The 19370-nt window shown below is 41.5% G+C and overlaps 1 protein-coding gene across 1 annotated transcript in view; it reads left to right on the forward strand.

Annotated features, from left to right (window-relative positions):
* The window catches only part of myo5b (myosin VB), a 298879-nt gene extending 281786 nt beyond the window's left edge, over positions 1-17093 (forward strand). The window contains exons 35-39 of the mRNA XM_078222329.1: positions 955-1105; positions 4793-5078; positions 8065-8239; positions 9874-9954; positions 14513-17093. Coding sequence (XP_078078455.1) covers positions 955-1105; positions 4793-5078; positions 8065-8239; positions 9874-9954; positions 14513-14665 — 846 coding nt within the window. The 3' untranslated portion in view covers positions 14666-17093. The remainder of the gene's footprint in view (positions 1-954; positions 1106-4792; positions 5079-8064; positions 8240-9873; positions 9955-14512) is intronic.
* Positions 17094-19370: the final 2277 nt, after the last annotated feature.

The raw sequence follows: 19370 nt of genomic DNA on the forward strand, positions 1-19370 counted from the left end.
TGTGGCCCAGAATTGAATATAATACTCCATCTAAGGTCCAACTGGTGTTCCATAAAAGCTTAATATGACCTCTTTGCATTTTTATTCTTTGCTTGATTTCTTTTCTGCTGCTTTCAATAATTTGTGCACATCTATTCCCCGGTCTCTCTGTTCCTGAACCCCCTTTAAAGTTGTACTGATTAGCTTATGTTAGTTCCCCTCATTCCTCCTACCAAAAATGAATTATTGCACAGTTAGATGTCATCTGCCATTTGTTTTACCACTTCACCTGTCTGTCTATCTCCCTCTGAAGTTTGTTACTATTCCGTCTTGTTTGCCATCTTTCTGAACTTTGTATCATCTGCACAAGCTTTAAATTCTACCAAGTTCAGGTCATTAGTGCAGTGGTCCTAATAGTGACCCTTCAGGAACTGTGCTATATGCTTCACTCCAGTCTGGGGGGAAGAAAGTTCACCACTCTCTGCATACTGTGCCTTAGACAGTTTTGTCCCTTTGATCCTTGAAAGTTCATACACGCATCAATCACACAAGCCTCATTAGTCATCTTCATCACTGTGCCCAAGTACTCAAATCAAGCTGGTTAAACTCAGTTTGTTTTCTTTAATTAACCCATACTTAAAGCAGTATTTTTCTGTGTCACCAATGTGTAATGTTTGCCATTTGCATTTTGACATTTATTTAGCAAATTAAAAACACTGCACAACAGTGTCCTTGCAGGAACCGATGAAATGGGGAAAGCCAGTTCCCCATTTTAAGATATTCTGAAGATGTGATACGCATGTTATTTCTTTCTTCCTAGTGCGTTTAAGAAATATGTAAAGATGTGGATATTTCCTTGAGTCTTTTTTATTGGGCTTTTGCAGATTTGTTCATTACTGGTTTGGTCGCTTGTGAAAATAAATCAAATGCAAGGATAAAGTCTTATTTCCTTATGTCCCTTCTCAATTCCCTCAGGATTTTATGAAACAAAATAATACACGGCAGAATGAACACAGCCTCAAGAACTTTGACCTCACGGAGTATCGTCAGGTTCTAAGTGACCTTTCTATTCAGATCTATCAGCAGATGATTAAGGTTGCAGAAGGCCTCCTTCAGTCCATGATAGGTAAGGCTCTTATTGATAAACACTTTTCTTAAAAAGAAATTCCCCTTTAAATGACCAGTGCCTTTGAGAGGAAAGTACAGCTTCTTTGCGACTGTAATGGCTGGCCCTCATAATGAGCTTTATACAGTGAATGTTGATGGGTTATTTGGAATGTTGAGCATTGGACACAGTGTCAAGGTTGAGCTTGATATAAATCTTTATCCACACTTTCCGCCAAAGGTTATTAAATAGTAATCAAGTGTGTTCTAGGTGATTTCTCTGCTCCATCCCCACTTCCCTGCCTGGGCATATTTGTGCTGAAGCTATTCAGAGCATTCCGACTTACAACCGACATGAGATCAGCTAATTCCACATTGACTTGGGGCTGGATTTTTGCAATTAGGAGCAGGAAACTGGAGTCCGTACTGTCTCTGGATTCTGAACCTACCCTGGGGAAAACGGTCACTCACTGGATTTTTATGGGGGCTATAGTTAAGAAAGCCCACCAGCGCCTCTACCTTCTCTGAAGACTAAGGGAATTTGGCATGTCAGCTACGACTCTCACCAACTTTTACAGATGCACCTTAGAAAGCATTCTTTCTGGTTGTATCACAGCTTGGGCAGAGTTCCTGCTCTGCCCAAGACTGCAAGGAACTACAAAAGGTCGTGAATGTAGCCCAATCCGTCATACAAACCAGCCTCCCATCCATTGACTCTGTCTACACTTCCCACTGCCTCGGCAAAGCAGCCAGCATAATTAAGGATCCCATGCAGCCTGGACATTCTCTCTTCCACCTTCTTCCTTCGGGAAAAAAGATACAAAAGTCTGAGGTCACGTACCAACCGACTCAAGAACAGCTTCTTCCCTGCTGCTGTCAGACTTTGAATGGACTTACCTTGCAGTATGTTGATCTTTCTTTACACCCTAGCTATGACTGTAACACTACATTCTGCAATCTCTCATTTCCTTCTCTATGAACGATATGCTTTGTCTGTATAGTGCGCAAGAAACAATACTTTTCACTGTATGTTAACATGTGACAATAATAAATCAAATCACTCAAACTTGCATGATGACAGGTTCTCAGTCCAATTAAGGATGATAGCAGGATCTTGAAGCTGAAGGGCCAGCCGGAGGTCTTTCCGCTTGAGGATCAGCAGCCTGCCATGGATAGTGAATAACTGAGAAGGCATAACAACACAAAGGGATGCGATCAGCTATGATGGAGCAACATCAGAAACCTTTGGGATCCTCAGTGGGTTCAAACAAAGTTGTGTTCTGGCACCGGCACTCCTTGGCATATTACTGCTGTCATGTGCCTTCAAGCCAGCTAGAGTGTGTCCACTTATATAACAGAATTGACAAAAAGCTGTTCACCTGGTTGGCCTGAGATCTAAGACAAAGTTATGCCAAGTCCTCGTCAGAAAGTTGTTCTATGCTGACAATGCTGCACTAATATTCCACACTGAAGAACACCTGCGGCCAAAAAATGGACAGACTATTCCAAACCTGAAACAGTTTAGTTTGACCATCAGCATCAGGAAGACAAATTTCTTGGTGTAAGATGTTGCCATATCGCCATCTATCAGCACTGACAATGTGACACTGGAAGTTATTGATAGTTTCACATATCTACACTCCATAATCACCAGCAATCTGTTTTTTGAAGCTTAAATGAACACACTCACTCACTCAATCTGCAAAAAATTACATCTGTTGTGTCTAAAGTGCATTAGAATGTGTGAAACAGCAACAACCTGACTGAAAACCAAGCTGAAAATCTGCAGAGTCTGTGTCTTCGGTGCATTCCTCTAAAGTGGTGAGTCTTAGACAACATATGTTAGGCAGAAGAAAAGACTCAACAGTTCCCATCTTCGCTTTCTCAGATGTATCCTGGGCAATTCTTGGCAGGAAAAGGTCACCACCTCTGAGGTCCGGGAATGTGTTCATTCCATCAGTATTCACTCATTCAAAGAATTGATCACTGGATCAGAACCTCTTGGGCGTGTATACCTCTGCTAAAAGGACATGTACATGTGAGACATGAAGATGACAAACATTGAAACTGACAACTGGAAGACAGTTGCTGATGGCTGTGATCTCTGCAAGGCTGACTGTTTGGAAGGGTATTGGAAGAGGAGGGCACAAATAAAAGCTCAGTTGGTTGGACAGGGGGTCCAGAGAAAAGACCAGTGAGTCACGCACTTTTACAGATCGCTGTAGCAAATATGCCAGAGTGGGGCTCCAGAGGCGGCTGACCACTACAAGCCATCTTCTTAAAAGGCGTGACGCTATCGCCAGCACTGAAAAGATACCTCAATACAGCCATAACCCCTTCACATTCAGTGGCATTACCATTGTCAACATCCTGTGGTTACCATTGACCAGAAACTGAACGGGACTAACCATATCAATACTGTGGCTACAAGAGTAGGTCAGAGACTTGGAATCCTGCAGTGGGTAACTCACCTCTTCACTCCTCAAAGCCTGTCTGCCATCTACAGGGTACAGATCAGGAATGTGAATGAATACGCTCCACTTGCCTGGATGAGTGCAGCTTCAACAATATCCAGGAAAAAGCAGCCTGGTTGATTGGCGCCCTATCCACAAACATTCACTCTTCTACCATCAATCCAGGCACCCGCCATTGTCTGCATGAAAATCTTCCCCGCACATCTCCCTTAAACTTTTCCCCTCTCACCTTGAACCTGTGCCCCGTTGTAATTGACAGTTCTGGGAAAAAGCCTCTGATTATCCACCATGTCTATGCCCCTCATAATTTTGTAGACCTCTATCAGGTCTTTCCTCAGCCTTTGTCTTTCCCATGAAAACAATCCTAGTTTATTCAACCTCTCCTCATAGCATAGCCAATGCCCTTGAGATCAGGAACCTTCTTTACCAAAGCTTCCATATCCTTCTGGTTGTGTGGCGACCAGAACTGCATTCAACAAATCCAGCTCCAACTTGTGCAAGCCATGTGACGTGGCCACTCTGGTTTTGTTTGATTCGAGCTATGCTACTCCTGTTCTGGAAAGGATCAGTACTTGTAGTGCAAAATTTGAAACAGAAAAATGTTCCATTGCTCTTACTAACATCCTTCACCCCAGTGGACACAAATCATCTTCAGACAGAAACTGCTTCTCACAAACCCGCTGCAATTTTTTCCACTAGCTTTTAAGGTGTGAGCGCCACATTTATTGCCATTTCCTGCATTCGCTGAGAGTCGTGGTGCACACTTTCACGACCCGGTGGGTTGTCCAGCCCATTGTTGGACATTGGAGACAATATTATGGTGAAGTGTATGCTCAGATTTTTTCTTGGTATAGTTGAATAAGTATATCGATCTTTTGTTACAATCCCAGTTGATGTTACTACTGGACAGGAAGGTCACAGAATGGAACCCAGACTCAAAAGTTGTAACTTTGACTTTTCATCCACATTTTCTAAAGTAACAGGGCTGTCAATTAGCTGTTAACAACAGAAAAAAGTATGTATTAAACATGAAAAGTTTGACTATAATACAAACATCGATTACTTAAAACTACCTCTGCTTCTTGACACCTTTAAATTAAATACAAGATGACTCATTTGTATTTCATTGCGAATTGATTTAGGATATTTTGTCCAGTGCTATTTGTATCTTGTATGATGCATGTCTTGAGCAGCTGTTTTAATTTGTATTAATGCTGGCTGTTTTTTTATTTAAGTTTCTGCAATGTTGGAAAATGAGAGCATTCAGGGTCTGTCCAGCGTGAAACCAATGGGCTACAGGAAACGTTCTTCCAGCCGGGTGGATGGAGACAGCAGCTACACGCTAGAGGCCATGCTACGTCAGCTTAACCTGCTATACAACACCATGTGTGAGCACGGACTGGATCCCGAGATTATCCAGCAGGTCTTTCGGCAGCTTTTCTACATCATCAACGCTGTCACACTGAACAATCTGCTACTGAGGAAGGATGTGTGTTCATGGAGTACTGGGATGCAGCTCAGGTACGAATGCTGGAGAATGACTTTCTCTCGTACCCTCAAGGTGTTCTTATTATCTTCTGGAATTCACAGACAGCACCCACAATGTCCAAATTTCAAGATTCAAGAGTCAAATGTGATGCAAACATACAAATTAGGAGCAGAAGTAGGCCACTCGGCCCCTCGAGCCTGCTTCACCATTCAATAATATCATGTCTGATCTGATTATAACCACCACTCGATATTTCTGTCTACCCCCAATAACTTTTCACCTCCTTGTTTATCAAGAATCCATCTAGCTTTGCCTTTAAAATATTCAAAGACTCTGTTTCCATCTCCTTTTGGAAAAGAGAGTTCCAAAGACCCATAACCCTCAGAGAAAACAATTCTCCATTTCTGTGTCTTAAATGAGCAACCCCTTGTTAATAAACCATGACCCCTAGTTCTATGTTCTCTCACAAGAGCAAACATAGAAGAATCACAGAAGCCCAACAGTGCACAAGGAGGCTATTTAGTCCATCAAGCCTGTACCAACAAATCAACCCAGGCCCTATCCTCGTAACTCCATGTATTTACCCTGATAATCTCCATGACACTAAGGGGCAATTTAGCATGACCAATCAGCCTAGTCCACACATCTTTGGAGTGTGGTAGGAAACCAGAGCACCTGGAGGAAACCCATGCAGACACAGGGAGAAGATGCAAACTCCTCACAACAATCACCTAAGGCTGGAATTGAACCCGGGTCCCTGGCGCTATGAGGCAGTAGTGCTAACCACTGTGCCAATGTGCCACCTTTACCACATATACCATATGTGTCAGGACCCCTCAGGATCTTAAAAGTTTCAATCAATTTACTTTTTTTCTGAATTCCAGTGGATACAAGCCAAATCAGTCCAGCCTTTCCTCATAAGATAACCCATCTATTCCTGGTATTAGTCAAGTAAACCTTCCCTGATCTGCTTTCAATGCATTTACGTTCTTCGTTAAATAAGGAGACAAATAATCCTCCTAACTTTTTGTGATTCATGCATGAGAACACCCAGATCCCTCTGAATCTCAGAGCTCCGCAATTTCTTACCATTTTGATAATGTGTTTTTTTCATTCTTCTTGCCAAAGTGGAGTTTCACATTTTGCCCTCATTTTACTCCATTTGCCAGATCTTTGCCCATTCACTTAACCTATCTATGTTACTCTGTAGCCTCCTGACTTCCTCTTCACAATTTACTTTCCTACCTATTATTATGTCATCAGGAAATTTAGCAACCGTATCTTGGTCCTTCATCCAAGTAATTTATATAAATTGTAAAAAGTTGAGGCCCCAGCACTGATCCCTTTGTCACACCACTCATTACATCCTGTCAACCAGAAAAAAAAATTATGACTATCCTTCGTTTCCTGTTAGCTAACCAATCTTTTATCCATGCCAATATGTTATCCCCAATACCATGAGCTTTTATCTTCCACAATAATCTTTGATGTAACACCTTATCAAATGCCTTCTAGAAATCGAAGTACAGTACATCCAAAGGTTCCCCTTTAACCACAGCACATTTGATTCCTTCGAAGAACTCCAATAAATTGGTGAAACACTACTTCCTATCACAAAATCCTGTTGACTGCCTGATTGCCTTGAATTTTTCTAATGCCCTGTCATAACATCTTTAATAATAGCTATTAACATTTTCCTTGTGACAGATGTTAAGCTAACTGGCCTGTAATTTCTTGCATTCTGTCTCCCTCCCTTTTTGAATTGAGGAATTACGTTCGTTATTTTTCAATCTAATGGAACCTTCTCAAATGGAGGGAGTTTTGGAAAATTAAAACCAGCACATCAACTATCTCAGTAGACAATTTTTTTCAGAATCCAGAGAGCCTGCAGCTTCCTCAATACCACTTCCCTAGTGATTATAATTTTCCGAGTTCCAACCTCCCTTCCATTTTCTGATTTACAGCTATTTTTTGGAATATTACCTGCAGTCTCTATAATGAAGACTGGTGCAAAATATCTGTTCAATTCATCTGCCATCTCCTTATTTTCATCATTAATTCCCAGACTCACTTTCTACAGGACCAATGCACACTTTAATTCTTATTTAAATATCTATAGAAACTCTCACTCGTGTTGGTTATCAAAGGTTCATGGCCTCGTTGACATGAAAATAGCCTTCAGGTTGCCAATCAATCATCTACATTCATCGGAAAAAAACTCTCATTTGATCAAAAGTGTAGGTGGTCTCACATCATCACAACAAAATGATACAGGTGACTGCACAGAACATCTTTGATATTTTCATCAAATAGCAATGAATGATGAGTAGGTTGGATGCAGAGATCAAGAGTATCCTTGTTTTTGACATCAGTTCAGAGGCCCATAGATTCAAACTGAAGGAAGTGCACTGAGGTTCATGGACCCATCCAAATTCCAAAGGGACATAAAATCATGTTTGTGTGCATTAGGTGGAATTCTGCTTCAGAGCTCTGAGTAAAATATTAAAAATCTTTTTCATCTGCATGTTCAGTAGTAGTTGGCCGTTAGCAAGCAGACTTAGAAGGCACACCTCATCTACAGACAAGGAGGAGATAATGTTTATTCAGATGGTTTAAGGGGAGAGGTATAAAAGGGTACAGAAAGGTAATTTTTTTCCCACACAGAAGGTAGTGAGTGTCTGGAACAAGCTACCACAGGTAGTAGTCGAGGTGGCTACAATTTTGACTTTTCAAAAGCATTTAGATAGCTACATGGGTAAGATGGGTATATAGGGATATGGGCCAAACATAGGCAATTGGGACGAGCTTAATGGTTAAAAAAAAAGGTGACATGGACAGGTTGGGCCGAAGGGCCTATTTCCATGCTGTAAACCTCTGTGACTCTGACTTTAACTCTATGGACTGATGGGGTTTTTGTGGTGAGGGGAGAATTGATCAGAAGGAAAGGACAAAAGCTAATGTAAGATTGGATGTTGCAAAAATTAATCTACAACTCTCATTTCTGACTTGTTTGCGCAGATACAACATTAGTCAGTTAGAGGAATGGCTTCGAGGAAAGAATTTACATCAGAGTGGGGCCGTGAAGACGATGGAGCCTCTAATCCAAGCTGCGCAGCTCCTTCAAGTGAAGAAGAAAACAAGTGATGATGCTGCAGCCATCTGTTCAATGTGTATAGCTCTTACCACACAACAGGTTAGTGATCTTTGGCCCACTTGCAGTAATGGCAGAGAACACCACCTCTGGACAAATTCTAGATGTGAGGTTTTCAGTAACTTATTAGTGATGTATCAGAGCCATGGCCTTATCCCAATGTTACCTACATCTCCCAATAATCATGTCAAAACTTCAGATAGCAGTGAAATGTTAATCAAAGTGAGTGAGGCAGGTAGTCATAGCCACTAAACACACTCAGTTTATTAATCAATCATGATCAAATAGATATTCAAATGACACAAAAGCAAACTACTGGAAATTGGAAAGGAAAATGCTGGAAACATTCAGCAGGTCTGGAGTTAGTATTTCATGTCTGTGACCTTTCATTGGCAACAGAAAGGTCACGGACTTAAAACATTGGTCAGGATTCTCTGGCTTCCCAGCTGCGTGTTTCTCAGCGGCAGGAAGTGGCACGCCGTTCCACGTGGAATTGTTTGATCCCACCACTGTCGATGGGATTTCTCATTGATGTCACCCCACACTCTGGGAAACATGCAGGAGGGGGTGTGCTGCCAGCGGGGCCAGAGAATCCTGGTGGTTCTCCGGCCATTAATTCTGTTGCTCTCTCCACTGATGCTGCCAGACATGCTTAGTGCTTCTAGCATTTTCTGTTTTTATATCCAAATGACTGGTTAAGACACCAGTAGAATAAACCCACTTGACACATCCAGTGATTCCATTTGTAGTCATTATTCTTGTATCCCATCCATTTTTCTTTTTTAATAACTGCTCCTGGTTGCATCTAAATTCAATGAAATATTTTGGTGTCATTGTGAAGCCCCGGTTGTGATTTCCCATTCTGGTCTGTTCCTGTTTTTCCTACAGTGTCACTGCTTAAACCAGTCTGAGGGTAACTTCACACCGTTAGGCATCACTTTGCAGCTGTGCTAACTTTGGTATTTTGCTCATGACTCTTTTCCCTACTGGGTTTGGAATAATTTCTAATCTGTGGTAAAACTGCTGTTATTCAATCGACTTGTCTGTACAAGATGCACTAAACTTTGCTGCTAAACAACATTGCAAGCTTCCTCTCCTGAGTCCTGCTGGAATTCAGCAGCACAGGTGTTAAGTATCCTCTGTTAACTATTTAAAATGATCATTCTTGTGTGAGCCTAAACATTGAGTATCAACATGCTATTCAGCTGTGTGGTGCTTTCATATACATGTGACTGGATATCAATTGAATCAGGAAACCTAACTGATAATTTATGTGAGGGGGGGAGGTTTAACACGGATATCAGAAGGACGTTTTTTACACAGAGGGTGGTGGGGGCCTGGAATGCGCTGCCGGGCAAGGTGGTGGAGGCGGACACACTGGGAACGTTTAAGACTTATCTAGATAGCCACATGAACGGAGTGGGAATGGAGGGATACAAAAGAATGGTCTAGACGGGACCAGGGAGCGGCGCGGGCTTGGAGGGCCGAAGGGCCTGTTCCTGTGCTGTATTGTTCTTTGTTCTTTGTTTACCCTTCCCGAGGCTCCAGTTGAACCTGAACCATCGATAGCTAACTCAGAACATGCCCTTTTAGAACACTAGGACCTTCGATTTAATCAAGTTTTCTAAATAATTGGGTATTAAATTTTGTATCATTGTTATTCTTTTCCAAAACAGATTGTCAAGATTCTAAACCTCTACACACCAGTGAATGAGTTTGAAGAACGTGTGACAGTAGCCTTCATTAGAAATATTCAGGTATGTTCTTCATAGCTGAAAACAGCCAGTTATGTTTTGTTTAGACACCAGGTCATATTTACTCCCATTTGGGTGAAAGGTTTCCAATTTCAGGTATGCATAGTCAACATTCTGTATATAAGATATCAAAGCGGCACGATAGCACAGTGGTTAGCACTGCTGCCTCACAATGCCAGGGACCCAGGTTCGATTCCTGGCTTGGGTCACTGTCTGTGCGGAATCTGCACGTTCTCCCCATGTTTGTGTGGGTTTTCTCCCACAGTCTGAAAGACGTGCTGGTTAGGTGCATTGGCCATGCTAAATTCTATCTGCGTACCTGAACAGGCGTCGGAGTGTGGCGACTCGGGGACTTTCACAGTAACTTCATTACAGTGTTAATGTAAGCCTACTTGTGACACTAATAAATAAACTTAAACCTTTTTTCTGTCTTGCACTCATCACGATAAGTGCGAGAATACCAACATCGGGGGAAACAACCACTTTATGCTGTTCGAGAAGAGATTGCTAGTTGGTTGGCAAGTGGACGCTGACTGGTAGAGGTGGTGCCATGGAGAATGCACCAGTTAATGATGACTTACAGTTAACGGCCAAGCATTGTTTGAAAATATAAACCAGATAGCTTGACTCTGATTAAGGCATTGCCCTGAGGGATAAATGAGCAAATAGCTACCTTTTTTTTTGTTTAACTGAAACATGTCTGCAAAGGACAGAGCCCTGTGTATTAATAAATGTAGCTTCTAGTAAACACAAAAATGACACACTGAAAGCCCAACTGACTCTCTTAAATTGGTTGTCAGTGTAATTCTTAACATAGAAACATAGAAAAACTACAGCACAATACAGGCCCTTCAGCCCACAAAGTTGGGCCGAACATGTCCCTACCTTAGCGATCACTAGCCTTACCTATAACTCTCTATCTTACTAAGTTCCATGTACTTATCTAAGTCTCTTAAAAGACCCTATCGAATCCACCTCCACCACTGTTGCTGGCAGCCCATTCCACGTACCCACCACCCTCTGAGTGAAAAACTTACCCCGGCATCTCCTCTGTACCTACTCCCCAGCACCTTAAACCTGTGTCCTCTTGTGGCAACCATTTCAGCCCTGGGAAAAAGCCTTTGACTATCCACTCGATCAATACCTCTGAACATCTTATACACCTCTATCAGGTCACCCCCTCATCCTTCGTCTCTCCAAGGAGAAAAGGCCAAGCTCACTCAACCTATCCTCATAAGGCATGCTCCCCAACCCAGGCAACATCCTTGTAAATCTCCTCTGCACCCTTTCTATGGCTTCCACATTCTTCCTGTAATGAGGCGACCAGAACTGAGCACAGTACTCCAAGTGTGGTCTGACCAGGGACTTATATAGCTGCAACATTATCTCACGACTCCTAAACTCAATTCCTCGATTGATGAAGGCCAATACACCATACGCCTTCTTAACCACAGCCTCAACCTGCACAGCTGCTTTGAGCGTCCTATGAACTCGGACCCCAAGATCCTTCTGATCTTCCACTCTGCCAAGAGTCCTACCATTAATATTATATTCTGCCATCCTATTTGACCTGCCAAAATGAACCACCTCACACTTATCTGGGTTGAACTCCATCTACCACTTCTCCGCCCAGTCTTGCATCCTATCAATGTCTCGCTGCAACTTCTGACATTCCTCCACACTATCCACAACACCTCCAACCTTTGTGTCATCAGCAAATTTACCAACCCATCCCTCCACTTCCTCATCCAGGTCATTTATAAAAATCACGAAGAGTAAGGGTCCCAGAACAGATCCCTGGGGCACTCCACTGGTGACCGACCTCCATGCAGAATATGACCCATCTATAACCACTCTTTGCCTTCTGTGGGCAAGCCAGTTCTGGATCCACAAAGCAATGTCCCCTTGGATCCCATGCCCCCTCACTTTCTCAATAAGCCTTGCATGGGGCACCTTATCAAATGCCTTGCTGAAGTCCATATATACTACATCTACTGCTCTTCCTTCATCAATGTGTTTAGTCACATCCTCAAAAAATTCAATCAGGCTTGTATGACATGATCTGCCTTTGACAAAGCCATGCTGACTATTCTTAATCATATTATACCTCTCCAAATGTTCATAAATCCTGCCTCTCAGGATCTTCTCCATCAACTTACCAACCACTGAAGTTAGACTCACTGGTCTATAATTTCGAGGGCTATCTCTACTCCCTTTCTTGAATAAAGGAACAACAACCGCAAACCTCCAATCCTCTGGAACCTCTCCCGTCTCCATTGATGATGCAAAGATCATCGCCAGAGGCTCAGCAATCTCCTCCCTCACCTCCCACAGTAGCCTGGGGTACATCTCATCCGGACCCGGCGACTTATCTAACTTGATGCTTTTCAAAAGCTCCAACACATCCTCTTTCTTAATATCTACATGCTCAAGCTTTCCAGTCCACTGCAAGTCTGCACTACAACCACCAAGATCCTTTTCCATAGTGAATACTGAAGTAAAGTATTCATTAAGTACCTCTGCTATTTCTTCCGGTTCCATACAAAGGTTCCCACCGTCACACTTGATAGGCCCTATTCTTTCACGTCTTGAGGATACTGAGGATAATTAGCAAATGTTGTCCAATTGCTGGTCTTTGGGGCCTACAGCCGACATATCTAGCATCACAGTCGCACTGAAATTCAAATACCACATTACTGCCCTAACGTTGGTATTCTTGCAATTGCCATGATTTTCAGCAATACTCTGTTCTGTACTAATGAATGAGAAATCCACAAATCTCTTTTTTTGCATCTTTTGATCCTATGGTTCAATATCTAGTAAGCAAAAGAGGTCTGTACCTTTAGGCTGGAAAAGTTCATCTTCTTTCTCAAATTCCGCAATTGTTTCACACAGAGGGTGGTGAGTGTCTGGAATGAACTGCCAGGGGTAGTATTAGAGGCGGGTACAATTTTGTCTTTGAAAAATCATTTAGACGGTTACATGGGTAAGATGGGTACAGAGGGATTTACGGCAAATGCAGGCAATTAGGACTAGCTTAGTGGTAAAAACTGGGCGGCATGGACAAGTTGGGCCGAAAGGCCTGTTTCCATATTGTAAACCTCTATGATTCTAATCATTTCTCGCAACTTATATTTCTAATAGCTGAAGAGTGGTTAAGACTCAACCATATCAGTATGGACTGAAATCATGTAGGCCAGACCAATTAAAGATGCATTTCCTTCCATGAAAGATATTATCAAGCAAGTTGGGATTTAACAATAGTCTGTCACCTTCATGAGAGTGGATTTTATGTCCCACTGTGGTGGGTTGGCAGGCAAAGGTGCATGTTAAATACCATGGGTGCCATACTCACAGCCTAACTGCCCACCTTGCCCCCGCCACAATTTTACCATTGGAAGGGGATGCTTTGGGGGGCCCACCTGCTAATTGGTCAGTTGGCTATTTAAAGGCCTCATTGTGTCACTGCTGGGATTTAACCATTGGCAGGAGAGACCCCTACGACAAGGGTTCAGCCTGGCAGCTTTCACTGCCTCCCACTGGGAGGTTATGCTGGAACTATATAGCCACAGCTAGAGTATTGTGTACACTTCTGGAATCCACATAATAGAAGGGATGTGATGGCATTGGAAAGGGAGCAGAGGAGATTTACCAGGACTTGGACAGGATGATGCCTGTGCTGGAGAGTTTTAGGTATGAAGACAGATAGGATAGACTGGGATTGCTTTCCTTGGAGCAAAGGAAACTGAAGGGGATGGGTACATAATTGAGATGTATAAAATTATGAGGGGCATAGAGTAAACAGGAAGAAACTTTTCCCCTTGGTGGAGGGATCAATGCCTACGAAGCATAGATTTAAGGTAAGGGGCAGGACGTTTAGAGGAGATGTGAGGCAAACTTTTTTCACCCAAAGGGTGACGGGAGTCTGGAACTCACTGCCTGAAAGGGTAATAAAGGCAGAGACCCTAATAACATTTAAGAAGTATTTAGATGTGCATTTGCGATGCCAAGGCTATGGACAAAGTGCTGAAAAATGGGATTAGAATAGTTAGGTGGTTTGTCTTTGACCGGCACAGACGCAATGGGCCTTTTGCTGTGCTGTAAACCTCTTGACACAGCTTCATGGCAAACAAGGGAAGGGAGGCCTCCTTAATGCACTTTCCTTTAACTCCAGCTACATGACTCTTTGTTGGGGACTGGATGCAGTCACAACAGTGGCCATCATTCTGGGGGAGCTGCTAGGACCCAGAGAGCCATTTGCAGCCATGAAGTAACTACAGAGTAAGCTGCAAGCCTGCAAGCTGCCGAATCAACTGGAGTCGGGGTTGCGGGATCCTTGCACGCCAGAAAATCCAGTTCATGGTTACTTTTTACTGATGCCATTTTTTTTAAAAATGATTTTAAAATCTCAAACTGTCGCTGTGGAATGTGAACTTGCATTGTCTGGATTACCTGTCCAGCAGCATAATCAAGGCACTACTATACTGACTTGTTATATCAAAGAATGTATAAATGGGTATTTCTGTTCAGTTGTATTTATCACTGTTTTTTCTTCACTTAGTCCTGTTTACAAGACCGCAATGAACCTCCTCAACTGTTAATGGACTTCAAACACATGTTTCCTGTTATCTTTCCATTCAACCCTTCTGCACTCAGCCTGGATACCATTCACATCCCAGCAAATTTGAACTTAACTTTCCTGAACAGAGTGTAGAACAAAATTGTGTGGCTGCGGAAAGGCGGCTGAAGCGAGAAGAAAGCTGAATCTGATAATTGCTGACTTTCAATAAAGAATTGTTATGGAAAGAAATGATTACTCGAGACGAATTCAAAATCTGACTGGAAGCATAAATAACCTATCACCACTGTTTAAAAATAAAAATCTATAGAGGCCATTTGAGAACCTTTCAGGGGAACATCTAGCATTTAGTAATAGGCATTGGTTTATTCCTTATAATTTAAAAACAAAATGACTATTTATTGGGTAGAATGTAAAAATAAACTCAAAAGCAGCTGTGTTATGAATTTTGTATTTGTAACCAAAAGAAAACGCAAATTCATAATGTGCTCTCTCTGCATGTTTAATAGCTCAACCCTGCATTATTTTGGCTTCCTTCAAAGTTCAAGCATGAAGTGAAATTCTACTTTTGTATTCAGTCAGTATGGGATCATTCTGTAGATAAATAATGAACTGTGTAGATAAAATGAAATGACTAAAAATGCAAGTAGAGATGGGCTTTAATTTCTGCTCAGTGTACAACCAGTTTGGAAGAGACATCACGTTTCTGCTAAACACGTAAATAATTCCTCATTCCTGCTCTGACCATAGCTGAGGATTTGTTTAACATTTGTGTAATTTATTACTTGAGCTATTTATTGCAGTGCTTTTATCGCTGCTTATTTGACTCTTGGACAAAGAGGGATTTTGAGCTGGTATCTGCACACTTGCAATGTGGGCGTGACTCTTAAATGAGGAGCATCTCGAGGGATAAATTTGGCAATGTTATGCATAACCCCTTGAAGCAATGACATTCAAGTTGGAGCCAAAAATTGAGTTCATAGCTGTGGTGTACCCAGTTTTAATTCTGTGGAGCACCCAACTGTTTTAATCTTTTTAAGATAGTGACAGCACAAAATTCCTGGCATTCCTGCTTCTTGTGGTAACAAAGAAATTAGCTTTATACTTATTGGGAAATTGTAATTTGCACCCTACTTAAAAAGCAATTTGATGTTGTGCATTAATTGTAGCATTATATAATGCTTGACATATCACAGCTACTTTCAGAAATAGTCTTCCAGTACTGAGAGAGCAGAGACTGGCAAAGTCTGTGCCTTGCTGAATATTTAAATCTGGCAAACAATTTGGTTTAGTTTGGATACAAGTTGCTTGCTGTTAATAGTTACCTTTGGATTTAGCAACACCCATCCCACGCCTTTAGTATGTAGACTGCTTGTGCCTATACATCTCTGTTGGTTGAAATTTGAATTCAGGGCTTCAAAAGTGAATGTTAGATCACTCCAACACTTTACAACCACCTTATAATTTCTAGTTAGCAGTAGGATTGACAACTCCGATCAAGACTTGATTTTTTTTTACTCACAAGTACAAGTAATGTAACACATTGAACATATCAGCCTGTAGTATGAATTTTCCTGATCTAGAACCAAAATCTCACGTGACTTTTTCGTTTTAGCCACTGATCCCCATTGCATAAATCCAAGTGCACCATTTCAATACAAATCCTACTGAATCCGCACGCTTGCCTAAGTGCAAATAAGACATCTCATCTTCAGGTGCATCATCTTCTCTACCTGTTCCTCTTAGCTGTTTTTTTTCATCTTCACAATGAAGTGGCAAAGTTTGAAACCATGCTTTCAGGCTATCCAATAAATGCAGAACTTGCTAATGGAAAATGGTGAAATAATTGAAGTAACTTGCGTATGAAAGACAACATACATTAAAATGCAGTGATTAGAAGCTAGAACATTGCATATCAATAATAGGTTGGTGTAATTTTCTTGAATACATTTAATTCAGCTGGTCTTTGTATGGTTGAAAACGATTGTTTGATTTTGATTCATGGAAACAAAATGATAGGGCAGAAGTATATAAGTATACGGCCTGATTAAGATGCATGAAAATCAGCATTATGATCTGATGTGGTCAGGAGAGAAGAATCAAGCACAAAGGATGTAATTAAAGAGGATAGTAATTATACTGTTTGCAGTGTGACTGTATGCCTTCCCAGCAACATGACTCATTTATCACAATGAGATGATTGCAGGAAAAAATCAGAGTTCTCTTGATGGTTGGGTGGTTAAATGCATCACGTGCTGAACTAAATCATAAAGCCACTAACCTACCGCGTTAGCTATATCAACCATGGGGAGTCGAGGTACCACATTCAAATCTAAGAAAGGATTGAAACTTGGCTTGGGTAATTTTAATACTAGTCAATGAATGTCAGAATGTATTTTTGAGAGATGCCATTCATTGTCAAGCAGGCTTGTACTTTCACTGTGTGGACTGGCACATAAAGGCCTCACAGACTGCAAGGCACCTGTAGATTCCTATCACAGCACAAGCTGGTACTTTCAAGAGAAGGTTTATCACAGAGTTATGATCTGAAATGTACTATCGGAAAAAATGCTAGGAGAAGATTTGATAGTAACTTTCAAAAGGAAATTGAATATACATTTGATAAGAAAAAAACTACAGGGCCAGGAAAAAGAGCAAAGGCAAGGACTAATTTCAAATAGCAAGTACAGACACAATGGGCGTGATCTTACCAGCCGCTCATGGCCTGCTGTCGCTGCAGTGAGAGTGGAGAATTTGATGCCCAGCCAGATCTCCATTCACTGCAGCGGGACCAGACAATCCCACTGGCGTGAACAGCTGTAATATTCTGTCCGATGTGCTCAAATGGCTGCCTCCTTTGCCAGGAGATGTCAAATTATATTTTTTTAAATTGAACAAGGGAAGGCAAATCAGCATAGCAATTTAATCCTTTATGATATGATTCACTCTCATTTACCCATCTTCTCACCTTATTTCTAAATGCATTTAAATTAATTTATGATGTCACCCAGATACAAATACTACGGTGTTAATAGCTTGCATATTTCATTGAGATGAACAAACTTGCCAGATGTCTGACTGCTCATAGTGACAGTATCACCGGGTATTAAAAAGCTCCAGGATCTTTCAGGTACACTTTCACAGGATCGTGCTGAATGGAGGCCAAGCAGCTTTTGTAAACTCTCCCCTCCAAGTTCAGCCATTGATTATTTTTTATATAACATGCCTCCATATTACTTCTGAATGATTTTGCAAGTTGATTGAACATTGGGTATGATGGTAGACATTGACCAGGACATTCTATTAAGTTGGTGTTTGATGACATACTCACTGATCAACTGAATTTGCAAACTAATCACTGCAAGTTTTAGATTTTAATCTGGATGCATTTGTTTCCTAATATATTTAAATCCAGAATTATTCTATCATATGGTCTATAACACAAACAGTAGGTAAACCACAGGACCCATTTGGCTCAATGTTATATAATGAACAGGACAAAATCAATTAACTTTTTAAAATTGTCATAACGTTTGTTCCTGTGCAGTTGGGATGCCTGAACAATGATGGGTCAGATTAATGGAAGGGAGCCTTTTCATAAGATATTCTTTTAAAGGAGCAACATCTTTGTGATAACATTTTTGTACTCGAAGAATTAGTATTTATATCATCGCCATCTAGAGGGGGTACAGAGGAAGTTCATCCGGATGCTGCCTGGGATGGAGTATTTGAACTATAAGGGGAGATTGGATTAGGTTGGATTATTTAGGGCAGAGAAGGCCGAGGGGAGACATGATTGAGGTGTATAAGATTGAGGGGTATGGACGCAGCTCCTTCCCTTGGTTGAGAGGTCAATCACGAAGGGGCATAGTTTTAGGGTGAGGGGCAGGAAATTCAGAGAGAATTTGAGAAAAGAAATGTTCACCCAGAGGGTCATGAGAATCTGGAATGCACTGCCTGCGAAGGCAGTGGACACCGGAAATTTTAAGAAGTATTTGGATGAGCACTTGAAATATCATAACATTCAAGGAATTGGGACAAGTGCTGGAAAATGGGATTAGTGCGTCTTTGGTGGTAGTTATTGTCGGTGCTGACTAGATGGGCCGAAAGGCCTTTCCTGCATTGTACAACTCTATGACTCTATCTGCAACTAGCTAAGGATAGATCCGACAGTATCTCTAACAACACAGGGCAGAAGACAGTTAACTAATTTATGCATCGTTTTTATGTCATTCCACAAAGACAACATACACGTTTGGTGTTTCCAAGGAATAATCTGATGTCATTCTAGACCTGGGTTTTGGGCAATCGACACTGGAGTTCTTGGAGTCATCAGCTGTATTGAAATTTCAGAATTAAGCGAATGTTTTGAAATTGGCACCCATTGTGTTTAAGTAAAAATTGAGAATTCAGGTAATGCATGAAAAGTGAGAGATTCAAAGTAATTTGCAATAAGTAATGTTCTGTGAATGACTACAAGGCACCTTCCTTAAAGAAGCTGAAAGAGGACTTGGTATAACTGTGATGTGGAGATGCCAGCATTGGACTGGGGTGGGCACAGTAAGAAGTCTCACAACATCAGGTTAAAGTCCAACAGGTTTATTTGGTAGCACAAGCTTTCAGAGCGCTGCTGCTTCATCAGGTGCATTCCCCACTCACTTGATGAAGGGGCAGCGCTCCGAAAGCTCGTGCTACCAAATAAACCTGTTGGACTTTAACCTGATGTTGTGAGACTTCTTTCTTGGTATAACTGTACAGTAATTTATCAAAGTTGTTTTGCACTTGCTCAATATTCAAGTGTATCAAACCTGCTGGTCAATTTAGGATTGGTTTGGGTGGT

This window comes from Mustelus asterias, chromosome 1 (genome assembly GCF_964213995.1).
Source record: "Mustelus asterias chromosome 1, sMusAst1.hap1.1, whole genome shotgun sequence".
Taxonomy (NCBI): domain Eukaryota; kingdom Metazoa; phylum Chordata; class Chondrichthyes; order Carcharhiniformes; family Triakidae; genus Mustelus; species Mustelus asterias.